The sequence below is a fragment of the Rhincodon typus genome, chromosome 15 (assembly GCF_021869965.1).
Source record: "Rhincodon typus isolate 14 chromosome 15, sRhiTyp1.1, whole genome shotgun sequence".
Classification (NCBI taxonomy): domain Eukaryota; kingdom Metazoa; phylum Chordata; class Chondrichthyes; order Orectolobiformes; family Rhincodontidae; genus Rhincodon; species Rhincodon typus.
This window is the reverse complement of record NC_063346.1, coordinates 7,513,419-7,527,054: the sequence shown is the minus strand read 5'-3', so window position 1 is coordinate 7,527,054 and position 13,636 is coordinate 7,513,419. Positions and strand designations below refer to the sequence as shown.

The 13,636-nt window shown below is 40.7% G+C and overlaps 1 protein-coding gene across 1 annotated transcript in view; it reads right to left on the bottom strand.

The window, feature by feature from the left end:
* cdh8 (cadherin 8) overlaps positions 1–13,636 on the bottom strand; it is a 220,649-nt gene that overhangs the window by 64,362 nt on the left and 142,651 nt on the right. Inside the window, exon 4 of the mRNA XM_048605765.1 lies at positions 8,459–8,648. Within this exon, the coding sequence (XP_048461722.1) occupies positions 8,459–8,648 (190 nt within the window). The remainder of the gene's footprint in view (positions 1–8,458; positions 8,649–13,636) is intronic.

The following is a 13,636-nucleotide window of genomic DNA, read 5'->3' as shown; positions in this document are numbered from 1 at the left end:
CCTTTTCTGATGAAGGGTCTAGGCCCGAAACGTCAGCCTCTCTGCTCCTATGATGCTGCTTGGCCTGCTGTGTTCATCCAGCCCTGCACCTTGTTGTCTCGGATTCTCCAGCATCTGCAGTTCCTACCATCTCTGATTCCATTTATGAAACAACTATTGTCTATTTGTGAATCAAAAGTGAAATATTCATTGTGTTTACAGCCAACTTAAGAGAGACAGACAGGGTTAACGATATAGTGAACAACAGAGTCTACAACTATGTTAGAGGAGGATGCTTCCTCTTTTGTGGGAAACTAAAATGAGAGAACATAGTTTAAGAATAAGAGAACAAAAACACAAGTTGCTGGAAAAACTCAGCAGGTCTGGCAGCATCTGTGAAGAAAAAATCAGAGTTAACGTTTTGTGTCTGGTGACTCTTCCTCAGGCCGGCTAAGCTTTTCAAGCAACTTTGTTTTTGTTCCTGATTTACAGCATCCACAGTTCTTTCAGTTTTTATTAAGAATAAGAGATTTCCCTTTTAAGACAGAAATGATGAGATTTATTTTCTCTGAGGGTCATTGTGGTATAGTATTCCTTTCCTGAGAAGGTAATGGAAACTGGGTCTTTAAATTAATTTATGGCTTAGTTGGATGGAATTTCGATTGAGCAGGGAATCAAGGATTGTAGGAAACAGACAGAAAAGTGGAGCTGCAACCATAACCAGATCAGTCATTATCTTGTTGAGTAGTGGAGTCGGCTCAGAGGACCAAATGGCCTCTTCTTGCTGTTAATATCTATGTTCCTATGCTCATATACATTGAGTCATGGAGCAATAAAGACAACTATTCAGTCCATCACACCTGTGCCAGCTCTTTGTTAGAGTTGCCCAATTGGTCACATGACCTTGGTCCTTCACCATTAGTCTACGCATTTTACTTTGTGACTTGTCAAATTGTTTTTTGAATGAGACAGGAGAATAAAGAAAGAGATAATTGTAGAATTGAGAGGAGAGAAGATTAGAGCAGAAAGTGGGCAAGAAGTGAAGTGAGAGGAAGAGGGAAAGGCAGAAGAGGTGATCAGTGAGGAGCAGGGGAGAGATGTGAAGACAAAGGGGAGAACTAAAGAGGAATAGAGAGGAAAAGAACATAAGAGGGATTAAGGAGAGTAAGAAGGGAGAGGTGAAGATGAGAGGAATGGACAATAGGTAGTGAAGAGGGGATGACAGCATGAGAGGAAAGAAAGGAGAAAAAAGATGTGAGAGAAGTGGAAGAGTTGACACAGGAGAAAAGATGGGGGAAGAGGCCAGTGGTGCGGAAAGGAGAGGATGTAAGTGAAAAAAGTAGAGGAGATTGATGAAGGGCAGCAAGTTTTGAACCAATCAATGGAATAAATGTTAATTTAACAAAGGTCAGTTTCTTGAACTTCCCTTTGTTACAGTGTGTTGATATCAGTGGCACTCAAGGATACACTAATACTTCGAGGGAAAACAGAAATAAAACAAAAGGATGTTTGAGCTCATATTTAGTTGAAGTCAGATTTTATTATATATTGAAAATCTTTCGGCAGCAGTAGCTGGGGAGCACATTTTATCATGTTGATGAGATAAGCTGTATGCAGTATTATGGTTGTTGTGTGTTATTCCCAGAGAATACTGCATTAAAAGAGTGCAAGGTCACCAAAGCATAGTTGAGGCTCTAAAATATTTAATTAAGCAACAATGGAATCATGCCCAGAAAGCAGAAGGAACAGCTCAGTGAAACACAGATCAAACATTAAGCCAAGGTTTCACCTCAATTCCATTGCAGTAATAGCAGAATTTGTTCATCATTCCAGACCATGACCTTAGGATTGAATTAACAGTCATTAACCCACGTTGGGAGGATTTTAAAATTCAACAAAAGACAAAAAAATTGATGAAGAGAGAGAAAATGGAATGAGTGCAAATTAGCAAGAGACATAAAAAATTGTAAAGGTTTCTACAGGTGTGTGAAAAGGAAGAGATTAGCAAAAGAAATCTTAGGTCCTTTACAGGCAGAGGCAGGAAGAAATTATAATTGGAATACAGAAATAGTCGAAATATTAAATAAATGCTCTCTATCCTAGAATAAAATATAATCATTCTGGTAATAGTGTGAAACAGGAGAACAAGTGTAAATGTGATACTTAGGGATATTATTACTAGTGAAGAAATAGTGCTAAAGAAATAGTGTTAAGATTATCAGTCAGGCTCATAATGTGGCAGAGGGTCACTTGTTAAAAGTTGCATGTAGTCATATGCAGGCTTCTTTCCTCTGCAGGCAAAATGAACATTTCCAGGCAATGAACCCTTATGAATGAAGCAAAAACATGTAGAACTGTAATTCCTTGTTCATTTGCCAAAGCAAAGCCTCGACTCACCAGAGCCCACTTTCCAACAAATCAGCATGCTTTTCCCATGTAATATAAATTGTTTCTCCTCCCTTTGAAATTTAGCATTCTTGCATCTGGCCTGATGAGTGCAAGTTGAAAACTTTTGACAGCACATCTCATTTTCAGCAATACAGCCTTGGTGAGTTCACCTCTGGAGTGGAGTTTCAGTCTTTTTATTTTAAAAAAATGGAGATAATTGTATTAAAAGCAGTTCAGAGAATGTTCACTCAACTCATTCCTGGATTGAGGAAATTATGCTATGACAGAATGTTGGACTGGATGAGCCTGTATCCATTGGAGGTGAGAAGGATAATAGGTGATCTTATTGAGACATTGAAGAACATAGAACAAGGAATGAGAGTAAGCTTTTCAGCCCTCAGAGCTTACTTCGCCATTCAATAAGATCACGGATAATCTGATTTTAACCTCAACTCTACATTCCTGCATATTCTTGATAATCTTTCATCTCCTCGGTAATCAAGTTTCAATCTACCTCTGCTTGAAAATCTTTAAAGAATCTGCCTCTACTCCTTTTGAGGAAAGGAATTCTGAGGATCCCAAAGAATTCTTAGAAAAAATTCTCTATTTTAAATTGGACCACTTATTTTTAAACCATGACTCCTAGTTCTAGATCCTCTCACAAGAGGACACATCCGTTCCACATCCACTTGGTCAAGTCCCTTCAGGATCTCATATGTTTCAAATTAAGTCACCTCTGACTCTTCTAAACTCCAGAGGATACCTGCTTAGCCTGTCTAGTGTTTCCTCATTAGACAATCCGTTCATTCCAGATATTAGTCTAGTAAACCTTCTCTGAACTGCTTCCAACACATTAATGTCTTTTGTAAGTACAGTGACCAGTACAGTAGACAGCACTCCAGATGTGGTCTCACCAATGCCCTGTGTAATTGAACCATAACCATGCTACCCTTACATTCATTTCCTCTCACAATAAACATAGCATTCTATTAGCTTTCCTCTTTACTTGCTGAACCTGCATGTTAACCTTCTGTGATTCATGCACTAGGACACCCAGATTTCTCTGCATCCCAAAACTCTAAACCTTTCACTATTTAGTAAATATGCCTTTTCTTATTATCTGTCAAAATGACCAATTTCACACTTTCCCACATTATTTTCCATTTTCCAAGCTTTACTGACTCACTTGAGCTATCAATATTCCTTTGTAGGAACCTTATGTCCCCTTTACAACTCACTTCCTCAGCAACCTTTGTCTCATCACAGCATTCACACCTATGGTCCCTTCATCCAACTCATTTCTCTAAATTGTATTGAGTTGAGGCCCAGCATCAGTCCCTCTGTTAGACCACTCGTGACATCCTGCCAGCCTGAAACAGACCCTCTTATTCTTACTCTTCTTCCAGTTAGCTGGTTCACTAATGTCCTTTAGGGAAGGAAACTGCCATCCTTACCTGCTCTGACTGACATGTGACTCCAGGCCCACAGCAATGTGATTGATTCTGAACTGCGATGGGCAATAAATACTGCCTGTTCAGCGATGCCCTCAACCCATGAATGAATAAAAAATTCTTCTTTCCATGCTAACATGTTATTGTCAACACCATGACTTTAAATTTTCTGCGGTAACCTTTGTTGCTGAATGTTATCAAATAAATACCTTCTGGAAAACTAAATACAATACAGCCACAGGTTCCCCTTATTCACTGCAGAAGTTATTGTTCAAGAGCTCCAGTTAATCAGTTAAACATGATTTCCTTTGACAAAACCATGTTGGTCTGCCTCTTTATCTTGAACTTGAAATGCCCGGTTATAATGTCTTTAATAATAGCTTCTAACATTTTTCTGAGACAGATGTTAAGCTATCTGGCCTGTAATTTCCTGCCTTCTATCTCCATCCCTTTTGAATAAATGAGTTACATTAGCTATTTTCCAAGCTAAAAGAACCTTCCACAAATCTAATGAGATTCTTAGAGAACTTGACATGGTGAATGCTGAAAGGACATTTCCCCTTGTGGGAAAGATAAGAATGTGGAGACACAGTTAAAAAGTAAGGGATTATTCATTTATGACAGAGATGAGTTCAACTTTTTCCTCTGAAAGTGTTGTAAATATTTGGAATTCTCTCCCCAGACAGCAGTAGAGGCAGGTTGTTACATATTTTTAAGAGAGGGGTGGATAGATTGTCGACTAACAAGGTCCTCAGAGATATTCAAGGGTATGCAAGAACGTGCGGACCAAAGTCAGATGAGCCTTATTCTTCCTGAAAGGTGGAACATGGCCTGCCCCTGCTCTTAATTTATAGCGTGCATTTCTAATATTCTTTGAAAGGGGTCTGGACATGGAGTCAATAAAATGAAAGAGGTCAACAGTCTTTAAGATCACTGAAAGTCTATTTTCCCAAAGTTTACTCACAAACCTGTGACCATATTCTTTTTTTCGTCATATCCTTGGATTGGCCATTCCAGCTAAGTGGCAGGCTACATTAATAAGCTAACAACTGTTCAAGAAATAGCACATAGCAGAATTTACGGGAGTACATTCAAAATTTAGACTTACATTCCACTGATTGGAGAATGTAATGTCATTTCTACTGATGGATCAGTTTTAGCTTGAGAGCTTAAATTCTATGTTCAAACCTAGCGCCAAAACAAAGAGAACCTTTCGATCACTCCAATCAATCATTTTTTAATCAGCAATGATGTGGCCTGTGAATGTTTGTGACTATTTATTTTAACAAATTGTATTTACTTTCGGGTAGAGGAATTGCTGCATTCCTCTACATGACCAGCTGACAACTGCTGCTTGGGCAAATAACTTCTTTTCCTCTTTAAACACTGGGGAGACATAACTTCACAAATGTCTCCCTGAATTTACTAAATTAGTGATTGATTCTATACACACCAGCAAAGACCCAGTCCAAGATAATAAATCGCAACTAGGGCACCTTACAGTTTAGAATTCTGCCTAGATGTCCATTGTTGAGACAAGGGAACAAAAATCAGCAAAGGTTGTTGCTCCTGAAGACTGCCCAGTGGCTATGGTTGGAAATATAATTTTTTTTCCCTGTTTCATGGGATGTTAGCATTGTTGACAAGGCCATTATTTATTTACTTATTGCTAATTGCCCTTGTGGGGGGCTTATAATGCAATAGGTAGTGTCGCTCCTGAGGCAGAAGCTCTAGCATCAATCCAATATCAAGACATGATGCCCACAGAGAGTATATTCATAATGGGGTGACATCAACCAGCAAATCCTTTCAACATATTTCAATGGTGAGAGCTAAGAATGGAAGACATTACTGACCAGCGGGTGATGGAAAGAAAGTTGGACTCTCTGCCATCACTATTGATAGCTCCAGACTGCAACATGCATTGAAAGTGTAGGCAATCACAGCAACTCAGATGTTCAGAATGAACTGCAACACCCCACCTCAAAACATCATTGAGGGGGCAGTAGTCAGCCACCTTCTTGCACTGGTGCTGACCATGTGACATAAGTACACTCACAGTACTGTTGGGGAGGACGTTCCTAGATTTTGACCCAAATGATGGAATGGGGATATATTTATGAATTCAGATAGTATGCAACAGGCAGGGGAAGGGAGGTGGTGATATTCTCATGCAAATGATGGCCCATGGTCTTTTGGATGATTGAGGTTTAGAAGGGTTTCTCTGGATGAATGTTGCAGCTTGTAAATGATGTACTCTCTTCCACCTTCATCCTGTGGAGTAGGGAATGGAAATTTAAGGTGATGAACAGGGAGACAATCCAACTGGCTACTTTGTCCCAGATGGTGTTAAATTTCTTATTAGAGCTCCACTCATTCAGATAAATGGAGTGAAATCATTGCCGGTAGCTGCCTTGTAAATGGTAGTTCGGTGCTGGGGAGGTAGGTGATGAAATCCTCACCATGGAATTTCCAACCTGCTCTTGTAGTCACAGTATTCATGTGGCTGGTCCATTTCAATTTGGTCAGTGGTGACTCTCGGATAACATATGTGGAAGATTCAGCTGCTGAATATCAGTGATAGGTACTCACTCTTATTGAATAGAGTCATTATTGGTATTTGCATGGCACAAATGTGACTTGTCATTTATCAGCTTAAGCCTGGGTGTTGTCCCAGTCCTGTTTCTTGTGTTATTATTTGAAGAGCTGCCAAATAAAGTGAACATTTCATTCATTCATTCCTTCTCATTTTCTGAGTCAAGTTCCATGATGAAGTAGCTGTAGATGATAGACCCAGGACACTGTCTTAGGGATCTCATGCAATGATGCCCTGCAACTGAAATGATTGACCTCTTCTGACAACTTTAACCATAGTTTTTGTTTTGCAATAGCTACAACTCCAGCTGTGAGTTGGACACTGTGAAAGAGCAAGATCACACTCGGTTGAGATAATATCCCGAGTTAATTCACCTCCTGATACCTAGTGCCATGGCAAGCACAGAAAGATTAGCTTGCTACAAATAGAAAGCGTATCAAAGGAACTGCACTATCAATGGGGATGGGGTGGGGGGTCAGATTATGAGGGGGGTGGGGGGCTGACAGGAAAGAACTAGGGGATCAGTGGAATCTTTACAAATAGGAAACAATACGGGAATGGTGTCACCATTTGCAGCAAATGGAACTATTTTCATTTCAAAGCATAAACAACAAGGTAGACTTAAGGGAGGCTTAACAGGACTGTTAAGAGACTTACTCAAGTAGTATGAAATTGTGTTAAGACTTGGTATACAGTATGGTTCTCTCTCTGTCCTCCTGAAAAACACTAAAATAACCTTGCAGATCACCAGCCCTAATATCCCCTTGTTTGGCACTGAACCAATTTTTGCTAGTCTGATAATTCTCCTTAGAAGCACCTTGGGAGGCTTTTGAATGTTAAAAATGTTTCATAAATGAAAGCCATTGATGAAGGTGAATTTAAAATGGGGAAGGAACAGTCAGAGCAGCACAGATGCTTAGGGAGCACTGCTGTTTTCTAAACCAAACTCAAGCAGGATGGCTGCTTTTATAATCTTGAGCATCTTCCTGTGGCAGGGAAGAAGTATGGTTGGAGGGAAAATCACAGCCTGCTACCTTCTTGAGGTTACTTATTGGGGATTGGAACTCGTCCTGGGTTAGAAGCTCAGGTCAGGCAGCTTAAGAGAGGATTATATATTTATATGGCCCACAAGAAGCCGTTTGGTGCCATTTTTTCAGAAGAGCTGTCCAATTAACTTCTATCTCACGGGTAGGATGGTGGGTCAGTGGTTAACACTCCTACCTCAGAGTGGCAGGGACCCAGGTTTGATTCCACCCTCGGGCCAGTGTGGAGTTTGCACGTTCTCCCCGTGTTTGCATGGGTTTCCTCCAGGTGCTTCAGTTTCCTCCCACAGTCCAAAGATCTACAGGCTAGGTGGATTGGCCATACTAAATTAACTGTAGTGTTCAGGGATCTGTAGATCCCACATTGTTTTCTACTTCTAAAGATTCCACCAGTGCCCTAGCTCTGTAGATTAAGTGGGTTATAGAGGGATGGGTCTGGGGGAATGCTCTGTGGGTCAGTGTGGACGTGTTGGGCTGAAGGGCCAGTTTCCACACTTATAGGGATTCTTTGATCTACTGCCTTTCCACAAAGTTTTACAAGCATCTCTTTTTGACAGTGCCATGGAATGTGAAAGGGCAGTGGGGGCCCCGGCTTATCAGCTCACTCTAAAAATGGGAGAAACAAGAAGAATTAGTCCCACAAATAGCAAAATAATCTATGCAACAAGGTGCCATGGAAGACCATACTTGGTCCTGTGAAAGCTGCAGCAGGCAGTGAGGGAGAGGGAGTACAACAGAAGCAGCTGAGCAAGAAGTTATGTAGTGTGTGTGACAATTGCAATTTTATTCATTGGAGGATTGTGGTGCCCAGCTCGCCTTTGGAGAAAAGGCACTGAGCCATGTCAGATTGTGCAGATGGAGACTGTAAGGCTGGCCGCTCAAGCGAAGCCTTGTATAATGTAAACCTGTTCTACAGGTTTTTCTTTTAAAATAACCTGCATTCCTTCAATGTATAATAAGAAAAAAAACCTTACATTTGAGTTACAATCAAAGTGTGGAACGGCCGTGATGGATGACACTTACTTTGTGTAAACTTGGGCGGGTTGTCATTAACATCAGTCAATGTGACTGTTACAGTTGTCGTTCCAGAGAGACCTCCCATGTGGCCTCCCATATCTTTTGCTTGTATCACCACCAGATATTCTTCTCGTGCTTCCCGATCCATGTTCGGAAGGGCAGTCCTTATAATTCCTAGTGTAAAAAAATGAGATAGTGTTTAAAAGAAAAGGAGAACAAATTGTGCATAGAAAAAAAAACATGAAAGGTTAAAGCCGTTTTTATAATTCAATAGACGAAACCTATTTTTATTGAAATCTTTTTTCTCTGAAAATGTATTTTTAGAATTGGAATATGGATTCACTCATGTGCATTGCTATTCAAGTGAGAGTGCCAGGGGAAATTTAATCTACCACTATTGCTATCGAGTCTTCTAAAACCATGGCACACACAGGATCTTTTATCTGCTCAGGGTTGACTTCTCCCGATCCTGAATTTTATTGTCCTTTCCTTAAGGACACAACTCCTTTGGAAAACAGTTCAATAATTGAAGAGCCAGCAATTCTCTTTATCCTCCTTTTACCTTGTACGTGTTTAATTGTAGTAGCAGCCAAGTACATCTGCAGCTAAGTTAGTTCAATATCTACCTGAGAGAATGAGACAACTTTCTCTTCACTCCTGGTGACTCAGAGTTCCAGGCTGTAGCAAGGGAAGTACCCTTTTACTGCTGATTGGACAAGGTTCAGTATGAAACAAGTTTGAGCCCTATGCCAGCTCATGTTTCTTACGGGATTCAGAAAGGTCAGCAAGCAAGGAGGATTCATGAGATAAAAGGGACACCTGTGAGAGAGTAGGAATGAAGGCAATGGAGTAAAAAAGAGAAGCTTGACCCTTATTGTAATCCATGTTGGACTTCCAGTAGAATGCACAAGTTTGTGTAAGGAATATACTGCCAGAGGAAGTGGTGGAGGCGGGTGTAACTGCATCTGGATGGGTACATGAATTAGGAAGGGTTTAGAGGGTATGGGCCAAATGCTGGCAAATGGGACAAGGCCAGATTAGTATGTCTGGTCAGCGCTGATGAGTTGGACCAAAGGGTCTGTTTCTGTGCTGTATGACTTGATTAACTTTATTTCTAAGTGTTGTTTTGATCAGGAAATCAAAATTCAAGATGGCGCTGAGACAGAGCGATGTTTTGCGAGCTTTCTGCAGCAGACCTTATTCCAACATTTCGTACAATCGTTCTTTGTATGTCCTGATCTGTCTACACTGCAGGTAAAACAAAACCTTTCATTGCACTTGGGTACATGTGACAATAATAAACCAAATGAAATTGTTTAGAGTCGGACACTCACAGTGAGGAGCCTCCTCATATCTGGGTCAGAAGATTGTGGGGTCAGCTCCTATTCCATTGACTTGAGTATAGAATTTTATGTAGCACCCTCAGCACTACTTTCTTTATTCACTCGCGGGATGGCTGAGCCAGCATTTATTGCCCGTCCCTAGTTGCCCTTGAGAAGGTGGTGGTGAGCTGCCTTCTTGAACCGCTGTAATCTATGTGCTGTAGATAGACCCACAGATTATCTTTCCATTCATGCCTACTTTTCAATAATCCATTCAGCAAAATGAAATCTGCTGACAAGATCTCAACATGCACAAACTGGCTGCTGTTTCTTAAATCACGACTGCAACTGTACTTCAGAAAAAATAATTCATTGTCTGTAAAGTGCTTGGATCTCTCAAAGTTCCAAAGAATGTGCAACATAAATAAAGCAATGCTTTCTAAAAGAAAGCTATTTAAAAATAAAAATGGATTTTTTTCCTCAGTTTCTGGTGTCTGTGTCTATGGCTGGTGTCCAATTCACTTGTACCACTAACAACGGGTGGGGATCTTGACCAAGTTGCCATTTTTCACATACTAAAGGGTAAAAGGAACAGCAAAAAAGACACTAAAACTGGGAAATGAATGTATCAGTTTTACTGGTCCTGCATTATGAAGTATACAACATGGGTAAGACCAAGGTATCTCATTTTCCAGTTTTAGTAGTTTTGTCTTCTGGCTTGTGATCCCATAATATTACCTGCATGGATAGTGTTGGTTGGGATAGGAGCACGATTAGCATCATTATAAGGTCCCACTCCCATTCTCACCAATAAACTATCTGAATTGTAACTGCAAACCAAGAAATCAAAGGCAAGCATTGGTTTCCTTTCAACAGCTAAATTATAGCCATCGTATTCACTTCAATAAATAGCATGATACGATGATGCTTCCCTGCACACCAGGCAATTTCTGATGGGTACACTTTTTACAAAAATTATTTCATGCAATGTGAGCATTTTAAGAAGACCATTGGTTGTCACCCATTCCTAATTGCCCCTGGGAAGGTGTAAGCCACCTCCATAGTCTGCTGCAGCACCTCTAGTGCCCTAGGATCTTTGGAGAATAATAGACCCTCAGTTTAACATGTTATCTGAAAGATGTCATCTCCAACAGGGCAGCAGTCCTTCACTGGTGCATTGGAGGTTCAGTCTAGGATGTTGTGTTTCAGACTTTGGAGCAAGAATTGAACCCACAATCTTACGACTCAGAGTTGAGAGTGCTATAACTCTAAATGAAGGCATTAAACACAAGACGCATAGTCACCGGCTCCCACCACGAATATCTTGCCATTCCCTTGAGTCAACAAATTGCCCTGAGACCCATGAGATTTTCAATCCTACTCAACCATTTCTATCTTATTGTGCTCTGGCCAAGAGCATAAAGTTTTGTAGCTTCAGTGACTACAATTTGTCATTAGATGTTTGGGTCTGCCTCAAAATGTACTGTCCAGAAACCCAGGACTTTCTTTCCTTGGGTGTGTGTTGTTGCACAGCAGGGAAAAAAAAAATGACTGAAGCCACTGAGACACAGCAGAGGATAACAAATGAGCATTCCACACGCTTGTTAGTCAAACCTTTCATAACCAGGACCATTAACATCTTAAAGGTTAATGAACCTGAACATTAACATCACTTCTTACAGACTTGTGATAGTCTCGTTTCCCATAAAGCTCAAGCTGATTGCAAAAGGGATGGAATGAAATCTCTGCTCCTATGATGCTGCTTGGCCTGCTGTGTTCATCCAGCCCTGCACCTTGCTGTCTCAGATTCTCCAGCATCTGCAGTTCCTACTATCTCTGGAATGAAGGACAGATTGGTTATTGGGGTGGGATGCCCTCTGAACTAACCTTTGGATTGTTTAATTGCTCCTGCATTGCTTTTCTATCAGTGCCACTTTAAGTAATTTCTTCACAGTATATCAAAAAATTATATTAAAGGGTGACTTTGGGTCCACCATTAATAAAGCATCAAGAGCCTCCTCCTCAGAGACAAACTCAAGAAGCTGTCCTTTCAGGTGATGCTGTCTGAAGAATTGATGCACCTTAAGGGTTAAATTATTGTCAAAATATATTATGCGAAATAGATTGTGGTACATATGTTTGGTACTGTCTTGCTACAAAGGTGATTTTATTTAATTTAAGCAATTCATTTCTTCTGGGAATGGAATGCAAATCTTGACCTCTTCTGAAATTTCTTGGCAATGGAATTATGCAACTCAGAGGATTTTTGATGACACCAAATTGTACATCTATTAGCGAGAATGAGCTAGTAATTCGATCAGTGCTATCACATAACAGGTTTGCATTTGTCGAGTCTTTTTTTGCAAGTGCACCTACAAAATGGTTTATTTGTAACAATTTATAATGTAGCCTATAGGATGCAACAAATTTTTATTATAATGATGTGGGTGTAAGTACCAGTTGATAATGCAGCTGCTAGACTGAGTGGATTGACTGAACCATTCAGACTGTGAGCTCCCAGATCCATGACCCAGCCTGTGCTTGGTTAACTGATCTCAGCTGGATGAAGTTAAAGAGAATTCGATGCTGAAGAAAGCAGCAAGGGGTTTTGTGGTGCAGCAATAATATTCCTACCTCTGAGGCCGAAAGCCCAAATTCAAGTCCGACATCATCCAGTGCTGTGCATTAGCATCTGTGGACTGGCTGATTAGGAAACTGTCTGCTGGTGAGAGGTACAGGTTCCCAAACTCAACTGTTCACCAATGATTGCACAATGTTTATCACCATTCGCAACACCTCAGATACTGAAGTAGTCCATGTTCAAATGCAACAAGATCTGGGCTATATCCAGGCTTGGGCTGATAAGTGGCAAATAACATTCATGCCTCATGAATGCCAGGCAATGACCATCTCTAACAAAAGACAATCTAATCACTGACCCTTTGATTGGCACCTCATCCACCATCCTCAACATTCACTCCCTTCACACTGGTGCCCTGGCAGCAGTGTGTACTATCTACAAGATGTACCAGAACAACTCACCAAGGCCCCATTGACAGCACCTTCCTAATCTACGACCACTTCCATTTGGAAGGACAAGGGCAGCAAATACATTGGAACACTGCCACTTACAAGATCCCCCCAAGCCACTCACCATCCTGACTTGGAAATATATCGCCATTGCTTCATTGTTGCTTGATCTAAATCCTAGAATTCCCTCCCTAAGGACATTGTGGTCATCCTACAGCGTGTGGACTGCAGAAGTTCAAGAAGGCAACTTACTACCACCTTCTTAATGGGAAATAAATGCTGGCCGTCAGTGGCACTCAAGCCTCACAAGTAAGTAAAAAGAAGTAATCCTGTGAAAACATCCACTGTTTTGTGTTTGTACAGAGCCAGTAGGCAATTCAACCAGGGAAAAAAAAACAGGTTCAAGAGAGCACAACTAAAAGGCTGTAGACCAGTAAAACCTTGAACTATCAATGCTTTAATCCATATTCCCCTCCGTGCCTGGTTCTGTACTAAGACAAGTGACTCAACTGAGGCTGAAGTGAAAGCAGGGAGTGAATCTTTGATATGGTACCCCTCTTGGTTAATTAGCTCAGTAACATTCAATGTCTATGTTTATACATGAGGCACATCACTTGAAGAAGTTACTGAACAATGATGGGAAATTTTAAAAAGGCAGCATTGTTCTAATAAGCAACAGGGCTGCTGTTTCAATAGATTTGCATGCACACACACTCCCACAATAGAACAATGTTAGCTCAGTTGGTTGCAATAGCTAGGTTACAATGCAAAGTAATAGGAACAACATGGGTTCAATTCCCACACCAGCTG